Here is a 23,480-nt window from a genome sequence, read left to right as displayed (position 1 = left end):
CATTTATCTTTTGGATTGGGGTTTGAACCTAAATCCATTGAATCTCAATAAAATAAAATCAAATTATAAAATTAGGATTGAGTCTAAGACGGGTTTAATAAGATTATGAACTCGTGACAATACGACCCTTCATTAATACAGAATGCACTATTTCGGATTAAGAGGTCGCTTGAATTGTAAGAACTACAAGGTTTTAAATACACTATAAATACTCTAAATTGAATTATGTGTTTGAATTTGGAAAAAACTTTTAGAAGAGTAAACTTTTAATCCTTATCTAAGGTTGAATATTTACTCTCCTCCTCCTGGAGGAAATATTCACGGAGTACAATGCACCGGCCTTATGCTCTCTTCCAACTCTCTCTTTCCTCTTACATCATTTTCTCCGGATCTCTAATACAAAAAATTTTCAATTTTCAAAATCTAATTACAGATTCAAAACTTCTTTATTCTTTAACAATGGTGCAAAGTTTCCTATCTTTCAGTATCTAAAAAAATTAATCATCAATTGCCAAAATAACTTCCTTCCAAAATTTCATACTCTAATATTTATCCCATCGGATTATTTTGATTCAAATTGTAAAATTTAAAATCAAAGATGGGTGTATATATATATATATATATATATATATATATATATATATATATATTCTTTTAGTTGGGTACTGCAAGAAATAATTAAATGGGTTGAAAAAACGATGGCGACTGGCAAGGGTTATGACTAGAGAAAAAAGATGAATTGGAGTATTAATTGATATTTATATTTGGAAATTTTAATTTGATGAGAGAATGAGAAAGAGGACGAAGCAACATAAAATAAATAAAGTAAGAGAGATAATAAGTGGTATAAATATCACATTTTTGTATTTGGTACACCTTAAATAATTCTCCTATAAAATATCAACCTATAATATTTTTCCTATATTTTTTACTATTGTACATTTTATATGGGATCCAGGCAAACCTTAAATATGCTCAACTTGTTTGAGCATGTTTTTTCATCAGAAACCCAAACCTATCCCAACCAGTTCAGTATAGACCTAAATTGATCTATAATAATGGTATGTTACACATGCTTGATCCTGTATATTCATATATTAATTTGCTAATTTAATTGAGTTCTTCCAATTGCGCTAAAATAAAATTCCTTACACTCTGAGTATCATATCTTGTCTCATTTGAAGCAAATATCGTCCTTTTCAAGTACAATCATGAGATTGAATATTATATATCTCTGTACTTCCCTCAACAAACCCTATAATAATATAATAATAAATAAAAACTCTTCGTCTTTAAAAGTTTATCAATAACAACAGTCTATTTAAAAATTGAGAAACTTAGATATTATATTTCGTGATTATACACGAGTTGAAATATATTCATGTAAGATTATAATAAATTTGACTGGATGTACAAAATTTTAATATACCTAATGGACAAACCTTTAGAAACGAGGTAGTAATGTACACGGTCGTGGTGTACTGTATAGATGATTAGGTTATTTGGTAATTAGATCCTAATTAAACACCATTGTTTGGGTGTCTAATATAATTTACAGATAACTAATAGTAGATCAAAATATTATAAGCTATAATTAAGATTTTCAGCATTTTATATTATCAGATATCGCTGAAATCATTGAGCATTCATTATGTTTATGAAATTTTTTTCTTTTTTATTCAGCAATATGAGTAAACATCCATGATGGAATGTTACTGTTTGTTCTGGTTTCACCTTCAGCTTGCACATTTGATTCATCTCTTATTTGTAATTCTCTTCCCTGATATGTTCCTCTGTGTAATACACACAAAATAAAAAAAATTTCAATCTTTGCAGTACTATATATAAATATGAGTGGGATTCAATAATAAAAAAAAAGTCAATATAGTGCAAAAATCCTAAATTGTAATGGTCACTATATTATAAAAAAAATACTTCTATTTTATTTAAAAATATTCGTAATTTATAACATAAAAACTTTTTCATCAATATTGATATGAAAAAACCTTTTTTATTTGATCCAAACCTTTTTATCTATATATGTATCAGCAAAGACAAAATTTTGAATTTATTAGGAGTCCAAATAGACAATACACTAGGAAAAAGATACTATAAAAACAAGTTAAAATTTCAAGGCTTTGCTTTAAATCAAAACATATTATAATTTATAAAAAAAGTCTTTTAAATTATTGGTCCAATAAGAACTAAAACAAAAAAAAAAAATACTTATAGCTTGTGAATACTTCTATTTGAAATATATACTTAAAAGTTTCGTTTACACTACTTTGGTATGTAATTGACCTATACTTAATTAATTTTTGATATTAATCATCTCTTAAACAATAGTTCGTCTTATTAGTTACAACGTTAGAAAATATAACATTATTTATTTATCATTCTTAATTTGTAATTAATTTTTAATCTATAAGTTAAAATTAGAGATATTAAAAATTAAATTAGTGTATTAAACAACGTGAAAAAACAAATATTACAAGTATTTTAAAACGTAGTATTATTAGTTAGGGGTTATATATATATATATATATATATATATATATATATATATATATATATATATATAGTGAAGAACATTAAATTGGCGAAGACGTGAAAACCGTGAGAAAAGGGTGTATATAAAGTCTAAAGGGGTTACATATAAAAATTATAGGGTACACGTGTATTTTTTTAAAAAAATACTTATCATTTACGAAAATGCATGTTATTTATTAATAAATAAGATACCCCTTATGATCTGATATTTCTTTAAATCTTTGATCTTAATGAATTTATTTTAAATTGACATTTTACATTACAATAGAAATTAAAATTTCTCCTTATAATATACTACTATCAATAGCAATTTCAAATAAAGTAAGTGAGTAGGGGTATGTACCACCATTTTCAATTTCACCAACTTAATCATAATTAATTTTCTATGGTTCTATTCGTATATAGAGTCGTACACATGTAGCTTAATTATTTTATGTTTATGCTTTGATAATGGCTTTATAATTTTGTAGCAAACTCAAAAATAGAATAAATAATATAATTCTATAATTTGCTTTTTAGGTGCAGTGAGGAGAAAAAGTAGCAATCTCACCCAATAGAGAGAGGGGGAAATGGTAATGGAGTAGGTGCTGGAATGAGGAAAGCTGGACTAGGGTTTTGCTGCTGCTGCATTTTTTGTTGCTCCATTACCTTTTTGTCATTCTCCTTCATCTATTTCATGTCATTATTTATTATATTAATTTACTACTAGAAATACAAATATACATTTAAAGAGTTAATAAATACACAATAACAATATAATTCTTTTTTAATGTCATTAAGTGGCTCTCACTTTAGATATAGTTTGAGGAATTGAATATGCATAATATTTGAGTCTTAATAAATTAATAAATAAATAAATTATTAAGGTAAGTACCAGTTTTGCCAAATGGTTATTTTTGTCAACCATAGCTTTTTCCTGCCAAAAAAGCTTGTTATTCATGAAAAATGGAATTATCACCAAATTAAACCAAAAAAAAAAATCACGTACAACATTCAATAACAAATGGTTTTTGTTTAGATGTTCAGACGTCAGTATATATCAAATTCTAGCACCTCAACCATCAGCTTAAATTTTTTGTTAGGATGATTACTTGACATGGTATTAGAAGTCAGTGTGACAAAAGGTTATAGATTTGTATCTCAATCACCCCTTATTTAAACGAAATATTCAGCGCCAGGTATGAAAAGGGTCTGTGTCGCATCCACACTTCTAGCCCAAGGACCTCTCGTGTGCGAGTTAGAGTATATAACATATCTTGGGGCCTCAATCATCAACTTAAACTTTTAATTGAGTTGGTTTCTGACAAAATTTAGAAAGATTATATATACACAACCTTATTTTTGTTAATAACAAAATACAAGTGGTTCTTATACGACCAAGATTAATGACAGACGCAATCAGTCACAAAAGAAAAATTTTAAAAAAAGAAGTGTAAGATGTGTATACATTTTTCTGCAGCTGAGATATTGATTCATGCATCAGCTGATTCTACAATAAGTTGCACAAAATTAGATCAGTTAAAAATAAAATTTGAAATATATATATATATATATATATATATATATATATATATATATATATATATATATATATATATATATATATATATATATATATATAATCAGCCAAATTAAAAATACATGTATAGAAGATAACCTTCTTGCTTCTGATTCTCTTAAGAGCTACATCTAGTTGTTGTTCCAAATGTTGAAGTTCTCTCAGGCTCAAAGTATCAACATCTTCTCCTACATAGTGCCTAAAAATACCCCCAAACAGATACATACCTTAAGCGTTAGCGTATATAACATATCTTGAATCCTCAACTAAAAGTTTAAGCTTTTGGTTGAGTCGGTTTCTTGACATGATATCAGAAGTATAACCACCTCTCAAATTCAATTAGAATATTTCCACTCGTGGGATTGCGTCAACACTTCTAGCCTAAAAGACTTTCGTGTGCGAAGGCATGTTAAAGTATATAATATATTCTAGGGCCTGATCAACCATAAGATTAAGCTGATGATTAGACCCGAAATAGGTTATATACTATCACATAAAGAATTTTAGTATATATACATGCTAAGATTAATTATTTGATCCACCCTATAATTGTATACTGTCGCTCCATCAAACTCTAACTCTATTAATATTAGATTAAGTAAAATATATTCATTTTTCATTTTATCTCATTAACTCAAAGCTATTAAGTGGCTTCCATTTAGAATAGAGTTTGGAAGGTTTAGATTTACACAATTCTACCTTGTTAATTAATGATAAAACTAGCTAATAAAGAGGTTGTTTTTATCAATCCTTCATAACAAACGTAATATGCAACTTCACATAAATAAGAAATGCACATGATTTAATGAGTACAAATTTACTTTAATCCACTATTATTCAAAGTCAAATAACTAAATTTTTAGCCCTAACGAAATAATGGCCATGCAGAGAAATTGCAATCGAGGTGATTTAGTATACATGCAAAGTTGAAGTGTTTGGCCCAATCACTAGTCCATATTACAATCGAGTTGATTTATTACACATAACTGAAATTCGAGAATAAGTTATATATATATATATATATATATATATATATATATATATATATATATATATATATATATATTCTATCAAAGTTATTAATACAGAAAATAGAAATTTAAGTTTGTATTACCTCATGTTCCTTTGTAAAACTTCAAGTTTGGCGACAAGCTTTGGGTATTCCATAGCCCAACTTCCCTATTCAAAACATGTGAAAAAATAGATTTAATTAGGAGTGAACAAAATTTATATGATCAGCTAGCTAGGTAAGGTTCATTTACAAATTCACATACTAATTGCTTAGATTCTGACTATACGTAACGTATCATACCTCTACAAAAATATATGAGATTTCATTATCCTAATTTCATGAAGTGACTCATTGAAATAGGGTTTAGAAGCGAGTCAGACGAACACAATTTTATTTAATTAAGAAAATACTTTAATTTATTTTCGTTTGAATATATAACATATATCTTTTACAACTTTACATAAATAACTTCTTAGCTTCGCCGTTGATGAGAAGTAATAGAGCAGGAGATTAATGTGAATTTCTATTGATTTTTTAAAAATATGTGTTGGAAGGATGATATATTTCCTTTTATTTCCTTTTTTTCCATTTCCTCTTATTAATTTGAATTCAAATGAAGGAAGTAGCACGTCATAACACATAACCTTACCATTGTATGAATAAAGAGAATACTTTTGATTGACGTAAAATAGCAGATATTATTTATTTACACATCACATACATAGAAAGTGAATATAATTTATCGAGTCAATTTACTTTAATTTATCGTAATCAGAACCTAAAGAATTATAATGAAAGATAGAACAGATAGAACACACCCCATAGGCCAATAACTATATGATACAAGCTAATTAGGTAAATAGCAAATGTTGATGGTAATTTTCAAACATTAAAATGTAAAAGGAAGTTAGAAATAACTCTTGAGAATGATGAAAAGTCAAATAATTAAGGTCAAATTAAGTGATCTAAATAATTATATTAAGGTCATTAAGTACTATGATCTAATTAATCAAGTAATTATATACCTCTTGTTGGGACTCTGAATCAGTTGCAACAAGCTGTCTCTCTGCATAGCAGTGCCTCTCATACCTTTCCAAGATACTTTCCATGCTGCTGCCATAAAAATAATCATAAAATTGCAAGAATTTAACTTCTAAATGTAAAATGGCTGAAAATAATTATTGTACTAGTACACATTTGCCACAAGTTTAATTTTTGAAAAAAAAAGTGGGTAAAAAGTGTGACTTGGGAAGTAAAAGAAAAAATTGGATAAAATCATACATTTTATTAATTTTACTTTATAATAGCAAAAACGATGTTTGATTGTGAGCATACTATTTGTCTTTTTTTCATTAGATAGTATTAATAGAATTTGACTGATTTACATTTTTTACACTTACCATATTTACAAATGTATATTTTCGGAAAAACTTATACATTAATGGATGCAATAAATCACAATTATTCCAATTACACAGTTGTATATAAATGTACTGTTTAAAAAATTATAATGAGAAATATATAATATACTGCGTGATACATTACATATTGTCTGATAAAATTTTGGAATTACACTGCATAAAAAACTACAGAATAAATTACATATATTCTAGTGTAATTGGAATTAAACTATTTAGAAAATTATACTTTAAAATTAGACTGTGTTATACAACAATTTAGAAAATTACTTGAAATACATAATAGCCCATTTTTCCATCAATTGTTATTGAAAACTAAATTGACATAAAATTCAATTAATTGATCATTAAAATCAATCATTTATATTGTTAGATTACCATAATTACAATTTGAATTTCAGAAAAAAAATATTAAGTATGGTTTGCAATCTAAAATTTCATTGAAATATTAATGTATTTAAAAATTCGTACATTGTATGAGTTTCTATCTTAGTAAAAAAATAAGTTAAATGTGAGGATAATAATTAAAGAAAAAAATATAGGATAATTGGCTAAAGACGAAAACATAGCAAATTTTATAAAACAAACCAAAATAAAAAAAAATACAGCAAAAGCCATGAGACACACAAAGTATGAATTAAACCTATAAATAAATACACAATTATGTCATTTAGTATGAGCATGATGAGCTTCCAATCATATTTTTTGTTAGTTATTATGCATTCCATAATTGAACATATATTATATGTAACAAAACACTATCTATAAAAAAATTTACTGGTGATATTATGCTAATCAAAGACCGGATACATGTTTTAAATATAGTACATAAAGTGGACCATTGAAGTGTCCATCTTTGTGTTTGTTAATTGTGATGACAAAAGTTGACTCTATCATCTGATAATTTAATCAAAAATTCTATACAAATTTTGAAAGGAGTTAATTTTATGGTAATATTATTTTTATTAGGCTGTTCTAATATATGTTTCTAGTTTTAAAGTGATTATTTATAAATTTAAAGTGATCAGTTATAATTTAAAAATAATCAATTATTACCTTAAAGTGAAATCTTAAAGTAATCACTTATAATTTTAAAGTGATCAATTATAGAAATATATTGATTTTATGAGTCAATTCTTATGATGAGATAGTCTCATACAAAAGTTGCTGAAAGTTTAATCAGAACTAAATTGGTTTGGATAGAAATGAGATTTTCTATCGAAAATAAGCAACCATGACCTATTATTATATTATTAAAAACGAAAAATTGATATTAATAATCTAACTTTTCACCCATTTGCTGTAAATAATAACACATTCGAATTATTTTTTAATAATTCAACCTTCGCCTTTAGTTTGCGGTTAGCATACTAATAGGGTATGCTGATAGCAAACTAAGAGCAAAGGTTGAATAATTATAAAATAAAGGAAAATTTAATTTTAAAAATCCCACCTTTTACTTGTTGTCTTTTAAAAATCCCACCTTTCGATTATTTTTTAAAAATCCGATCTTTATACTGCGTTTTCTTTTAAAAATCCGACCCTTCGGTCTTTAATTTGTTTACTACTGAATTTTGCAAGTAACTTAATGAGGAAAGTACTTTAAAAGAATACGAAGTATAAAGTTCGGATTTTTAAAAAATAATCGAAAGGCGGGATTTTTAAAAAGACAACGAGCACAAAGTTGGATTTTTTAAATTAAATTTTCCTAAAATAAAAGATTATGCTGCTAGCAAAATAAGGACAAAGGTTGAATTATTAAAAAATAATCTAAAGGTGGGATTATTCACAACGGATCGATGAAAAATCGGATTAAAAATATCAATTTTTCCTATTAAAAATCCAAAATAATACTACTAATCTACTATTATATAAATATTAAATTGGGTAAAAAAATTAAAAGTTTGAAGATAAATCACACTAATTATAATAATTTTAGAAAAATAAGAATGTGTTCATTGTATAATGAAATATTTTCTAATTAATTTGGAACTTATATATATATATATATATATATATATATATATATATATATATATATATATATATATATATATATATATATATATATATATATATATATATATATATATATATATATATATATATATATATATATATATATATATATATATATATATATATATATATATATATATATATATATATATATATATATATATATATATATATATATATATATGAAGAACCAATGAGAAAGGTGTTGAAAATGAGAAGGGTAAGAAAGACTCTACACCACTGATTTCACAAAAATAAAAAAATCTATGGCCACGATTAAACTAAAAACACATATTTGTAAAAGTAACTATGTTACACAGAAAATTAACTATGACATAAATTTTTAGAATGTTTTTATTTTATAACATAGTATCATTTTTTGTATATATAGTAACAAAACAAAATCAAACAAAAATCCTTCTCATCCTTTTTAATATCTCTCTCTCTCTCTCTCTATATATATATATATATATATATATATATATATATATATATATTAGTTTTCAATTAAACGTATCTAATAATGGATATATTGAATGGAGCACTAACCTAACTCAACACAATCTATTTGGAAGCTATGCTAACAACTTAAAAGTATGGTACAAAATATGAACCACATTACCAAGCACATTGCAATTGCAATTGCAAAGTCAAAACTTTTATCAATTGAAATATAAACAATGATATATGAACACAAAAACATATACATTAGCCACAAAAGATATTAATGAGATCTATAAGAACAAAAAAAAAAAAAAAACTTATGTTATGTTGTGTGAAAATAGTAATAAAAAATTGGTGAAATTTCTCATAGAAAAATCTTATTATAATCATCTGTTAAAAAAAGATTTAGATTACAAAAGTCAAAAATGATAGATAAATTTGCATAATCATATGACAATAAAGAAAAATAACAGACCGAAGCAGAATATTTGATTTCATAATTGTAGAAAAGTATTAAAAATTGTCACATAAATTATAATTTTTGTTAGCAACAATTGCTGACATTAATCTTTTTGGTTTATATAGTCGATTCTATATTGTTGGGATTAAGATTTTTATGTCGTTATTTGTTTAGAGATTGTTCTATATCAACTATAAAGATTCTTACATATTTTGGTTAACGGGCAATTTTTTCAAAGACAAGAGGTATTCTATTAGAGTTGGTTATGTGCTTGCCACTTGATCCATCTAATCAAAGTGCAAATCTAGTATCAATGAAGTACAAAGAACACACCATCTCCATATTAGTTGAGATTATTTATAATTTCATGTGAATTAGGAGTTACATAAAAGTTCAAAACTCTCTAGATTAACAAGTCCAATATTTCATAGCTTTGTATAACTTGATATCATTTCAATGAGCTACTTTGATACTCATTAAATTAAGTGCACTTTGTATCCATGTGAACTTGCACGTAACTTTTGCTATCAAGAGTTAATCAGAAAATCTTTTGATTAATTTTATTATTAAAAGAGTAGGATTGTGTACATTTTACCCTTTCAAACCCCACCATAAATGGAAATAAATAATGGTATTGGAGTAATGGAATATTATTATTGTTACTATTGTTTTATTTGATGAAATGATTTATATGTTAAACAAGTTTAAAGTAAAATTTGAGATTAGAATTTCATACTTCTATTATTAGAAGATATCATATGAAAATGACTAGGTGGCATAACCTAATGCCTCACATGAATTATAAAATAATTTTTAGAGTATACGATAGACTGAGCAAAGGGGAGGGTTAGAGAAGTGGAAGTCTTTTTTTAAGAAAGTGATGCATGATTCAATTCAAACAAGACTCAATTCTTAATTAAAATTTAATGGTAGCTTAAATCATGGAAAAAATATTTTGAGCTTAGTATAGAAGTAGTTAAATCTTTGAAATCAATACACTTGGTAATACCATTGTTGATTTTAAGTACAACATTTTATTCCAAAATTTTATCATCTTTGAAAAGAATGATATACTTAAGTAACAAAGAAAGAGTAAGATAGGGGTCCAAATTATTTAAGAAATTAAATCAAAGTAGGTATATTTAGGTTATAAAGCTAATGATCTATGTAGAGAAATCTATATCTATCTAGGAATTTTTAGAATGAAAGAAAAACAAATATTATTTATATTATTGAGGAATATATAAACTAAAAATAAAAATATCAATACTAGCCGGTGATTTGGAAGAATTGACTTTAATTTCAATCGAAGTAAATATTACTCTTTTTAATAAAGATCTTAGATTTAATTCTCACTTTAACTCCTTTCCCTAGCTTTCCTTTTTATATAAAAAAAATAATGGTGATTAATTGGACATAAATTCTCAACTTAATTTTAACTTAACTAACATAATCAATCATTAGAAACAACGAACATAGCCCATAGAGCTACATATCAAAATAATCATTTATTTATTTATTTCAAAAATAAATATATCTATAAATAATTTCATTAATTAAAAATTTAGCACTACCTAAATCAAGGAGATCAAGAAGTTACTACTAATTATTTATATTTTACATGCATTATTTGACTCATCAATTTTTGGGATGAAATTAAATTCAGATTCATCAGGAAAAAAATATAACCTAATTATATTAATTAATCATATACTACTATAACATGATTAGAAATATATACCTAGGCAATAATCATGATTCAAGATATGATTAATATATTAAAACAATTTGACTAGCTCTTCTTTCAAGCTGTATAGGAACATGTAAGTATTCAATCTCCAAGGTTACAAATTACTTAGTATAGTATTATCTTATCTTTAACAATGGTGATCAGCAGCCCTTTTTATATAATTTGATCATGGATGACCCTAACCCTAATTAAGTTCCATAAACATAAAAAAACGCCAGCTCAATAAAAGAATTTATTTAAAAATAGTACTTTACATATTTTTTTGGAAATTTTGTAAATAATACTCTTTATTACTGCTCATTGACTCAAAATAACCCCAATTATTATTTAACTTTAATTGTATACCCCAAATATTGTGACACTTAACCTTGTACATGGTGCACATCATTTTCAACCGGCGGTACTTTTGGCATATTTTGAATTAATGAGTAATTGTTGGGGCATACAAGATAAAATATCCCAATACTTGGAGGTATATTTTTTTTGAGATATATACTTAAGGTATATAGTATTAAATAATAGTTGAAAGTATTTTGAGTCAATAAACAATAGTTAAGAGTATTATTTACAAATTGTTGCTTTAGCATTTGTTCATGAACGATCTTTAATTAATACATATATAGTTTTTTATTATATTTTGATAGAAATACGTAGTTAGAGATATCAGACGTTAAAAATGTGTATTGACAGCGTGTTTTAAAAAGTGTATTTATTAAAAAAAATGAATGATAGTAAATTTCAAAAGAAATATATAAAGAAAAAAGTAAAAGAAATGAATTAGTACTAGGTTTTAAAGGATGGCAAGGCATGGTGGGGAGGAGCCCCATAAAAACCCACACAAAGCTCAAGATAAATAAGTTTAGCCTAAGTTTGGGACACTATTTAGATTAAGTCCATAACCCAAGATTAATTAATGAAAACACTTGCAATTAGCACTAACAATAACTTAATTACAAACATTATTTATATGTTAAAGTATAATAAGACAATGGTTAATGAATAATTAGCTGGTTTAAGGTTAATACTTTTTGCATAACCAATCAGAGATTTGTTATGTTTGTAAAATCTAGACAACTGGATAAATTCTATAAATATTGATCATATCCACCGGATCAAGTAGTACTAGTAGTCAAAATATAATATTAATGGTATTCATAAAAGTAATTCATAAATTGTTATCTATTAATTAACTTACAAAAGATATTAATGTTAAAAATGTTGTTATTATTATTTTATTATTATTATTATTATTATTATTATTATTATTATTATTATTATTATTATTATTATTATTATTATTATTATTATTATTGTTATTATCATTATTATTATTATTATTATTATTATTATTATTATTTTATATGAAGTACTTATTTATTATATTGTTGAGGAAAGTGCTAACAAATTATTATTTATAAATCATTTAAAAAATTATTATTCATAATTACTTTTATTAATTATGAAAAGTAAAGAAGTGATCAATCTATATATCTTGCTAGTAGTAAGTACATTTTAATAGAGTAAATCTAAAATCGATTTTTCTTACCGTATCTAGTGCTTAGATTTAGATAACAAATTAGATAATTATCTTCTAAAATATGTAATTTAATAATATTTTAGCGAATATTTTTAAATAAAATTTTAAATAGTTATTAATTTTATTTTCTTTAGTGCACCTAGTGGCTGGTGCATAGGTATAAAAAATCAATCTAAAACCCATAATACTATTTTATTAGATGTGTAATTAAAAAAAGTCCAATGAAAGTAAAAAGTAAACAACATTAGAAATTGAAATTTTTGAAGAAAAGAAAAAAAAAACTGCTCTTAAGCAAATAAAAGAAATAAAAATATCAAGGGGAAGAGATATTAGAATTAGAAGAAATTTAATTAAACGTAATAAATACTTCTAAAAAGTACTATATCCAACTTGCATTGTACATAAAATTGACATCTTAATGACACATCATCTCAATAATATCAAAATCAATTAAAAAAAAAAATATTTTTCAACATTTTTAAACTCTGTTACTTCAAAGTATAAAACAGACGAATGAAATTCAAATTAGATGGCTAGTTTTACCTATACACCATATAAATATTTGATACCATCTCAATCTAATTTATCAATAAATTAATATATATAAATACATACACAAAATTAATTAGAAAATTTATTTTATACCAAACTTAGATATTAAAAACACCAAATCTTTGAATTTTTTGCAAGAAAACTTAATATATGAAATTACAAGTAATAAGGATTGTAAGAGAAGAAAAGGGTTTAAGAAATTAGAATAAAATGGATTAGTCAAAGACCTTTAAAGTACAAATTAAAGTAAATCATTTCCACATTTTTAAACTCTATTATTTCCATGAATAAAACAGATAAATGAAATTCATATTAGATCGCCTTATCTATTTACCATATTGAATATTTGATACAATATTTAAATTAAAATACAAAATACATGTCTAATTGTCCACAAAACAAATTTACTTATACATACCAAACTTCCATTAAAAAAACCCAAATCTTATAATTTTTAACATTTATCTATATACAAAATGAGCTTTATACCAAACTTATAAAAATCACCCAAATCTTTGATGTTTTAACATTTATATAAACAAAATGAATTATTAATTTATACCAAACCTACATATAAAAAACCTAAATTAATCTTTAAATTTTTTATAAGAAAATTAAACTTAATTAACGCATGAAATTATAATAAAAAAGGGTTAAATAATTAAATTAGAAATTAGAAATTAGAAATACCTGGAATCAGTACTAGAATACTCAAAGAGTTTTCCTTTAGTAGAGAAAACAATCAAAGCAACTTGAGCATCACAAAGAACAGAAATTTCATGAGCTTTCTTAAGTAAACCAGATCTTCTCTTTGAAAATGTTACTTGTCTACTAATCTTATTTTCAATCCTTTTTAGCTCAACTTTTCCTCTTCCCATTTCTCTTAATTACTCAATAATCTTCCTTAATTATCCTCAAAATAGTGTATGTACTAGTTTATATAAATATAAATATAAATAAATATTTTCTTCCCCAAAAAAATTGGAGATTTTTTTTTACCCAATAATGAAAATAAAAAAATAAAAAAGAAACCCTTTTTTTGATTTGCTTTTTTATGTTAGAAATTAAAATATAGATAGATTTTATGGTAATAAAAGAACATGGTCGATAGGTATTTTTGTGAAAGGATGAAATTTTTTGAAGGGAAGAGAAAGAACTAAAAGAAGGGAAGAGTTATTAGAAGAGGGAGTAATGGAGAAAGAACTATAAGAACAGGGAATTTATGATAAAAGGGTATTTTAGGGAAAAACTAGGGTAGATAAGGTGTCGATTTTTGATTGGTTATGGAGAAAATAGGGAAAATACAAGGTTGTACTAACGAACTTTTGATTCTACTATTAGATTTTATTTTGCCAAAATTGGATGGTCATCTTTTCATGCTTTTATTAAAAACCTAAATTGAGAGTGAAGTTGAATCATGGTGTAATTATAATCATCTTAATTATAGAGTATGATTATATTATAATGAGGGATGAAGCGGGAGGAAAGACGATAAATTATTTATTTATTAAAGCAGAAATAAAGATTGCGATCAATTGAATTCTGTACTTGACAATATTGAACTTATCACCTTTAATATATAAAGTTGTTACGAATAACAAAATTAGTCAGAATTGCAAAATATAGCCCCTTTCAATTTAAAGAGTACATTTGGCAAACTAAGATGATATTTTTTCATGGGATATTGTAGGTGATTACATTAGGCAAATTTGAAGCTAGCATATCTATAACAAAATAAAATGAATAGATTAAATTTTAGTGGGATATTACAGATGAGTTCATATTTAAAAAAGTTAACGTACCAACTCATATGAAACCAAGTAAAATAATATTAATTCTATGTGTAGGAAAATCAAATATACTATTTAAGAGATTTAAATATAATTTTTCATCCCCTTAAATTTGTCATATTTTTCATTTTAATTTGTTCTAATGAATTTATCTCATTTTTTTATTTAGACATGACTCTAAAACCTTTATGCTCTATATGTTTTCTCTATTTCGAAATACTCTCACTATAGTATACCTAAATTCTTAATTGTTACTTCCTCCGTTACGTATTACTTACACCAAATTAATTTTTGCACTATTCATTATTCTATAGTAATTTACATATTTCAACTATAATACAAGGAAAAAAAAATATAGTCATGTGAGATCTTATTTTATTCGTCTCGTCACAACTTTCATAATATCAAATTTTTAGTTATAAACGATCCGACAAATGCATTGGATTGAACAAAAATGTGTTTGATGCAAGTATTGTGGAAAGGAGGAAGTATGTCAAAAGCAAATACTACATGACTAATTCACTTTAATAGAGTAATACTTCCTCCCTTCTGAAATATTCATACTCGCTCTTGATTAAAACATATTATATAAAAATATTATCATTAATAACAAGTATAATAGACGGGGAAGTACAAAATAGAAAAATAAGAGTATTTTTCTACTTTTGAAATTGAAGAAAAACTACTTCGTAGTGATGCATTACACAAAGCTCAGGCGTGAAATTCATATCGGAATTCAATGAAAGTAGTGTCAAAATGTAATAGGATTCCATAAACTGTTATCAGGCTTTTGTCAATCTGAAAGGATGATGATTGATGATAATATGTACCTCCTAGATTATGTTTTTTTTTTGACAGCTAATTTTACATGTTGGGCTGTTCATCCTTCAGAAAATATACTTCTGTTTGCCTTTCTGACCTTTATCGTTTCGTATTTTAATTGGTCATAATTCTTTTTTTTACTTTTTTTTTTCTCTTTTTTACTCATATATGTCATCTATTATTTATTTCAATTCAATGCGTAATTCTAGTCTAATACTTTCTTTGTTTATAGAAGTATTATACTTGAAACTGATAGTGAGATTATCTTGCACAATATATGAGAATTAATTGCAAGTATTTCAGAACAGAGGTAGAAGTATAATAGTATATCTTAACTATGTATAACAAAAAATTATAAAAAGTTATATAATTAGACATTCAAATAAAATCTCACATAATTATATTTCTTCTGACGTATTAGCCGCAATATGTAAAAAACGTTTGAAAGATGAATATAGTACTAGTAAGCCAAATGTAGTGAATGTTCCGGAACGAAATGAAGTATTTTTTAGAAAATTTGAATAATCGCAAATAAAGAGATAATTTGAATTGCGCAGATAAAATTAAAAAAAAGTTAAAGAAATATAAATGAAATCAAATCAAAAAATTTGTGCGTCCTTGTTAAAAAAATAAATACTCCATGAAATAAAATAAGTGGACAAATTAAAATAACAAATAAAGTTAATTGAATGAAACGAACTGAGTATGTGTTTTGGTGTTAGAACAGATTTTGTTGTGTTGAAATGTGATTTTTTTTGTACAATGTTACTTGTTCTTTCCAATATTGTCATGATCAGTTTTTGAAGATTTTAAGTCAAAAGAGTACCAAGCATCGCTTTGTATTTGCTGCATAATGCAAAAAATCAAGGTAAGAAACTTTTAGATATGGAGTAGTAATTTCTTAAGCAACCGATAAAGTAGGTACTATTTAATAAATGTATTATTAAAAGAAAAAATTATCGTAAATAATATAAATTTTCAATGATTTCTTAGTAATATTACATATTTTTGATTAATTATGAATGATATTAATTTAGGAGAGTATTTGTTTATAATAAAACCAATTTTTGTGAATAGTAGGTTATTTGAGATAAAAAGTAAATTAATGGTTAAACAAAAGATGATTTTATTTATTTCCAAATTGACATTTCCATAACTCTCATATTCAAATCTTCCTACTAAGATCCGTTCTAAAAGCCAAACAATTTGTATCATATAGTAGCGCTTGACGAAAATAAACTACTTCCCTCATTCCAAATTAGGTCTTATGTAGGGTTTCAAGTTATGGGCCGGTATAGTTTGTTCGCTACGCAAAACCCCTTAGCTTTGACTTTACGCGAAAATACTAGGTTGAGGACTAAATAGTTTCAAGTTATCATTTATTTTTTTGCATTTTACGAAAAGTAAAGGAATTTAGCTAGGATTAGTTTTTCTAGATTCATCGAAATTAGAAGAATTGATCATTTAAAACCATACATTATAATAAAAAGATTGTAAAATTTCAAATGATATTCTCATATAGTGATTTTTCATATGGAATATATATGTGCCTTTCTAGATAATTCCTACCCAAATTAACATCAACATATTCCTTAATATATAAATAGTATATAACAATAAAATATGTTCTTTTATACTAATAATTTTGTGTATTGCACGATTTTTTATACTATTATTATATTAATAATTATGGATTTGATGGATTGTAATAAGTCAGATTTCAAGGTTTAATAGGTAGTAAAACATTAATAAAAAAACTTTTAAAAATAGTGCAACTAATTTAAGAAAGCCCCAAAACAAACATATGTTGCTACTAATTTGGAACAAAGAGATATTTTGTAGGAAAAATCCTTAAATAATCTAATATTTTTATGATTTTTCTATAATAATCCAACCTATTGATTAACCATGAACAATTCAAATTTTATGGTGTATTTGCATAGAGTAAACCTGGTAACTGAATGATTTACTATAATAACTTTTATTTTTCTAAAAAAAGTTAAATTAAAAAAAAATGCCGAAAAAACGTTAAAAAAATTATTTTTTTTCCCAAATGTTTCTCTAATTTTACATTAATTATCATTTTACTTTTTTTTTGATAAATTACCAATTATAGCAGGTCATCCGAATTCACTCTAGGCAAATACCCCTAAAATTAGCCGGAATTATTCATAGTTAATGAATAGGTGGAATTATCATAGATAATTTTTCTATTTTTTTTTACTAAATCAATTCGTCTTTTTGACTTTTTGTAATAGACAAAAATAAACAATTTATGTATCAAATGTTAGGTATTTCATGGGTTAAAAACCATTGAAATTGTTGATAAAGTTGCCTATATGAACTTTAATTTTTCAGTTTGCTTCCTAACTTAATGATCGTTCATATAGAATGTTTTATAGCTTCATTCTATAATGACAAAAAAAATGCTCTAATAATATTCTGTTCCACTCTAAAAGCATTGTTCAAGCTTTATTAAGAACCTTATTTCAAGTCACAATTAACCGACGACAGTTGGAAGGAAATATATTATCCATAATGCATGTAGAATTATGGGAGAATACTTATTTTCATGAATTTTTATTTAATGTATAAATACATGATATATAATAATTGGTTACGTTATAACAATAACTTTGACGTTGAGAATATTATGGATCACCTAATGACTAAGAGTTTTCTCTACTACACCTCTGTTGTTGATGATTGGTGAGTCGAATCGAGTCTAGATCGTGGTTAAAGATGAAGTTAAGAAGAACGAGTGAAGACATGGGTCAGAAGTTAGGCGACGACTCGTCACTTCTAAAGTAGAGAAAGCGACGAGTTGTGGCTTTCTCACTGAAGTCGCATTTTCGGGTCAGAAACTTTGCCACGAGTCATGACATTTTGGAGACGACTCGTTGCTTGTTGCAACGAGTCGTTGCTCACTGGAGACGACTCATCGCTTTTGATGGTTATGCGTTTTGCATATTTGCTCGTGGGTTTTTTGATGGTTATTTGAGTTTCTTGGAACCCAAATATCTTTTAGTTAGGTTTTAGTATATATATCTCCTCCTATTAGTACTAAGGGGAAATGATTCACAAATTGAGAAAGATCACAAGAGAGCCATAATTATTTGTAAGTATGATTGTAATTCATCTTGTAAATTCTTGCGATCATAGTGAAATTATTTGATCTCGGTGCCGGTGGATGTAGCTATCACATTGATAGTGAATCACGTTAAATCTCTTGTGTCATTTTCTTATGATTTGCATTGAATTTCTTTATTGTTTTATTATTGTTCATTGATTTTTGCTTCCGCTATCGCACAACATCTTTAATAGGAGTTCGATCACAACATTTACCCGCGGGAAGTATAGATTCCTTCTCTCCCTTGCATGTAGGGTTTCCCCGACATACTCTCAAGGAACATGTATATCCTTGAAGTGATGTACAAGTTGATCGGATTAAATTTGAATATAAGCCCATGCATTATATACTATTATTTTAGATTCACCCCTGATTGATATTGAATTTGACAAGGATTGTGTCATCTTGTACCCAATTCTTCAAGTTTCTTTTAACTATTTTACTTGTTGATTGTCATTTCTTCTATTTAACGATTTTCACATGAAAAAATAATATAGCAATCTGATCTTGACAAAAGAGTATATCTTTTGATCTACTATGGTTGTTTTTTGTAACTTCAATTTTTTATGGATTGCGTCTATCTTATCAAGTTCTGCTTATCTTTAAAAACGCTATAATATCTATTTATATAAGACTGTTAAACAAATAACCTATCTCCTAAGAGAAACGAGTTATATTTTATGGTTGCTTGAGAATAACGCACAATCAACAAAATTAACTCAAAATAACAAAAGCACATTCATCAAATTCTCTTAAAAAGTCATGGATGATATTCATATTTCATGGCTAGATTCAAGGATATCAAAGCATATGTTCTCAAGTGGTCCATGTCTATATAACAATGAACATGAGTATACTAATTAAAATGAACCTCTAATTGTACTACACTTTGGGTACAAAAAGCTAATAGTTGAATTCAAAGGTTAAATGTGGTCCCTTAATTATCTTAAACCATTAGTAATTAACAATTAAGAGAATAAATTAACCTAAATTATACCACTAAACACCATGGGAAGATCAAATAGACCATCTTTAAGATTAATTTGCAGGGTATTAGGGGACCATACCACAAAGCCTGCATCAAATACACTAATTTATTTCATTTAATACAAGATTTATTCTCTTAATCTCCCTTTAATTACTTTCTTTGGATTCTTAGACATTTTAAGTATGGGGGACCATTGAAGCAATAAAGGATAATTTTGATCAAAAAAGAAAAAAAAGTGAATTAATTTTTAGGGTTTTTTTTTTCCCATTGGTAAATGGTGTACCAATGACTTTAATTTGTTCTATCCCCTCAATGGGACACATAGCAATCTCAAAACACGCTATTAAGCAACCCAAAATTAGTATGCATTAATTACATTCATCTAATTGATTTAGTACATAAATTCTTGTAAAATATGATATAATGGAGTATGTTTGATATATGTAATTGGATCATTTAGAAATGGTTGTCAAAAATGTTTGCCATGATCTTATCTTATTTCCCAAATACCTAGCATAAATGTCGTTTGTTCTAACTAATATACTCTATAATACTCCCTCCGAATCAATTTAGATGTCTCATTTGTTTGGGCACGGTTATTAAGGATGGTGTGGGGTCCATTAAAAAGGGTAAATAGTAAAGGGTAAGTAGTGAAGGGTAAGTAGTGAAGAGTAGTTGAGTAAGTAAAGTATGAAGGTAAATTCGTAATTACTTGTGTGAACTAAGAATATTTAGGTAAAAAAAGATTGACAAAAATAGAAATGGGACAAGTAAAAAGACTTTGCCAAATAAGAAAATGGAACAACTAAATTGGTTCGGGGGGAGTATATAATATACTATGAATCATTAGCTAGAATTTTTAGTTAAGTTAGTTTTTTAAAATAGAATTTCACGATATGATATCATTGTTTAAGGTCAATTGAATCTTATTCAAGTTATAAAGGAGACCTACGTTCACATTCACACTTCTAAATTTGGAAGCTCTTTTGTAAGAGAGCGTGATAAAGAATAAACATATTTCAAAGTCTTAACTATCAATTTAAACTTTTATTGAATTAATCTATTGACAATAATAGATTCAACCTAAGGGTATATATGCCAAATGGTAACTCTATTAGTACCTCGATGTGATTTTTTGTGTATGATAGCATGCATAAAATAGAGTGTAGACCAAATTTGATTCTTTATCTTAGATATTATGCATTGTCACAAGAATTTTCAGCATGACTTGATCTAGTAGATGATATGGATCCGAATGTTTGATCTTGTTTCATTTAAAAAATGGTTAGCAAAAATGTTTATTTTTCATAATTTTAGCTTATATTATAAAAATGCTTAGCACAATAATATTTCTCATTATACATTGAATCTAAATTTGATTTATGTAATTTAAATCGTATCCTAATTTATATACTTCTCCGATAAAGTCTTGGTTTCGAATCTTATCCTTTTTCCTATACCTACACCATACTAAACAAGTCTAAAAAAATTATTAGAATGAGATTTTGTCTCCATTGGAGCATGTATTGCTTTCCTCTAAATAAGGTCTGAAGTTTGATTCTTGTCCCATTCCCTCGACCTACATTACAGTAAAAAAAATATAAAAAAGAAGAATTAATCTTGTCTAAACTGAAATGTATATTAATTTGTCCTAAATAAACCCCTTTTATTTCCAAAACCTATCTATACTTAAAAAAAGACTTCACTCCTACTATGAAAAAAATTAGGTAATCACCAATGGAATAGGGTGGGATTTAGTATATTAGAATCAAGAAATAGGGATGCGCAATGGCTCAAATCCTAATGTTTCTCAAGCTTAGAATTTATTTCTATAAGAAGGGAGAGAAGGAGACATTTTGTACGAAGCTATGACCTAAGTTTACTACCTATATCAATAAATCCAAGGCCTACTTACAAGCATGTTTTCACATTACATGAAAAAGTTTGATCCGTACGCTGAATTACAATTATTCATTGGAGCACTAGTTAAAATTAAATCTTAGGTGCCCGGAATTGAATAATAAATTTATTCAACTTATAAACAACAAATTACTCAAATAGTTTATAAATGTTATTCTCACTTTAAATATTTTACTTTAAAAAAAATTACATAATGTTTTTATTGTATATATAGGGAAGGATAAGAGTGTTAAAAATGAGAAGGATAAAAAAGACTCCACAACTTTGATTTCACTAAAATAAAAAAATCTATAGTTACGATTGAGCCAAAAAAAACAAAATTGTAAAAGTAATTATGTAACACAAAAAACTAACTATAACATAAATTTTTAGAAATTTCTTACTTTATAACATAATATCCTTTTTTGTATATATAGTAACAAAACAAAATCAAACAAAAAATTTTCTCATCCTTCTTATTTTAAAATCCTTCTTATTTTATCATATATATATATATATATATATATATATATATATATATATATATATATATATATATATATATATATATATATACATACATACATACATCTATACATACATACATACATCTATACATACATACATACATATATATAATATATATATATATATATATATATATATATATATATATATATATATATGTACTTCCTCCATTCTGAAATAGTAGCTAATGAGAAGAACATTATTTTATATTTAACATTATAGCAATTTTAAAAATTATTTAAAAATCTATGAGAAGAACAAAAGAGAACAATGAAAATAATCCTTAAGCTTTACTAATGAATAATGACCGTAGCTAGTAGTTAGTCGTTACTATGAAATTCTAATCAATCATCGTGATTTATAAATCATCATAAAAGACAAAAAATATACTATTAAAATAAGCAAAGCACAAAAAGATAAATTACAATTTTCAAAATGTCACCCTATCAACCTCCTCCACATGAGTGTGATTTGTCAAGTTGGCAAATAACGGTTATTAACCTAAAGTTGCTCTAGTCGTTACTAGTTACCATATTAAAGTCAAATGAAAGCATTACTATATTGATTATTCTTTTAGTAATATTAAGTTAAATTGTATTAGCCTATTAGTAATAGTGTCTTATCTCAGTTGAAGTATATATCACTTTTTCAAATAAAGATATCTGAATTCGATTCTCATATAAGTCTTTCTATCCTATAGCCTACTTTGTTATCTAAAACAATGGGTTAATCGATTTACTTATTAATTTATTTGTATGACGAGAATAATGACCATCTCTCTTTTCCTAATTTTTGTTCTATTTTTAATTAGTGTAACCAAAAAAGGCTATTTATTTTAGGATTTATTGGTTGAAGATAAGGTAAAGGAAGAACTATGCTTCACTTTAATGATTCTTAAGAGAAGTGTTCACTTAATTTGCAAATAAGTACTTAAAGATAAATTCCACTCAACATATATATGCTTAATGTACGAATGCATAGTTTATATTTGGTACAAGTCCATATAACTAAAGCAAGTAAACA

General features: G+C 25.7%; 1 protein-coding gene across 2 annotated transcripts; it reads right to left on the bottom strand.

Annotated features, from left to right (window-relative positions):
• Positions 1–1,389: 1,389 nt before the first annotated feature.
• Positions 1,390–14,491, bottom strand: LOC130803922 (truncated transcription factor CAULIFLOWER A-like). Of its 2 annotated transcripts, none has more exons than XM_057668155.1 (8): positions 13,991–14,491; positions 6,146–6,233; positions 5,223–5,287; positions 4,208–4,307; positions 3,998–4,039; positions 3,425–3,466; positions 3,101–3,219; positions 1,390–1,793 (listed from the first exon to the last, which is right to left on the bottom strand). In XM_057668155.1, the coding sequence occupies exons 1-8, from the start codon at positions 14,176–14,178 to the stop codon at positions 1,676–1,678; spliced, it is 762 nt and encodes a 253-aa protein (XP_057524138.1). In that variant the 5' UTR covers positions 14,179–14,491; the 3' UTR covers positions 1,390–1,675. The 2 variants fall into 2 exon arrangements, with proteins under 2 accessions (XP_057524138.1, XP_057524139.1); XM_057668156.1 differs by having other exon boundaries at positions 6,146–6,230; positions 13,991–14,490.
• Between the last annotated feature and the right edge of the window lie 8,989 nt (positions 14,492–23,480).

This window comes from Amaranthus tricolor, chromosome 17 (genome assembly GCF_026212465.1).
Source record: "Amaranthus tricolor cultivar Red isolate AtriRed21 chromosome 17, ASM2621246v1, whole genome shotgun sequence".
In the NCBI taxonomy this organism is placed as follows: domain Eukaryota; kingdom Viridiplantae; phylum Streptophyta; class Magnoliopsida; order Caryophyllales; family Amaranthaceae; genus Amaranthus; species Amaranthus tricolor.
Note: the sequence above shows the minus strand (reverse complement) of the source record. Positions and strands in the feature narration are given on the sequence as shown.

What these genes read in the sequence shown, in the direction of transcription:
- LOC130803922 (XM_057668155.1), bottom strand. Translation starts at nt 14,178, where the DNA reads ATGGGAAGAGGAAAAGTTGAGCTAAAAAGGATTGAAAATAAGATTAGT. An exon ending in TATTCTAGTACTGATTCCAG is followed by an intron (nt 6,234 to 13,990) that starts GTATTTCTAATT and finishes TTTTTATGGCAG; the next exon opens with CAGCATGGAAAGTATCTTGG. An exon ending in GTTTTACAAAGGAACATGAG is followed by an intron (nt 4,308 to 5,222) that starts GTAATACAAACT and finishes GGGTATTTTTAG; the next exon opens with GCACTATGTAGGAGAAGATG.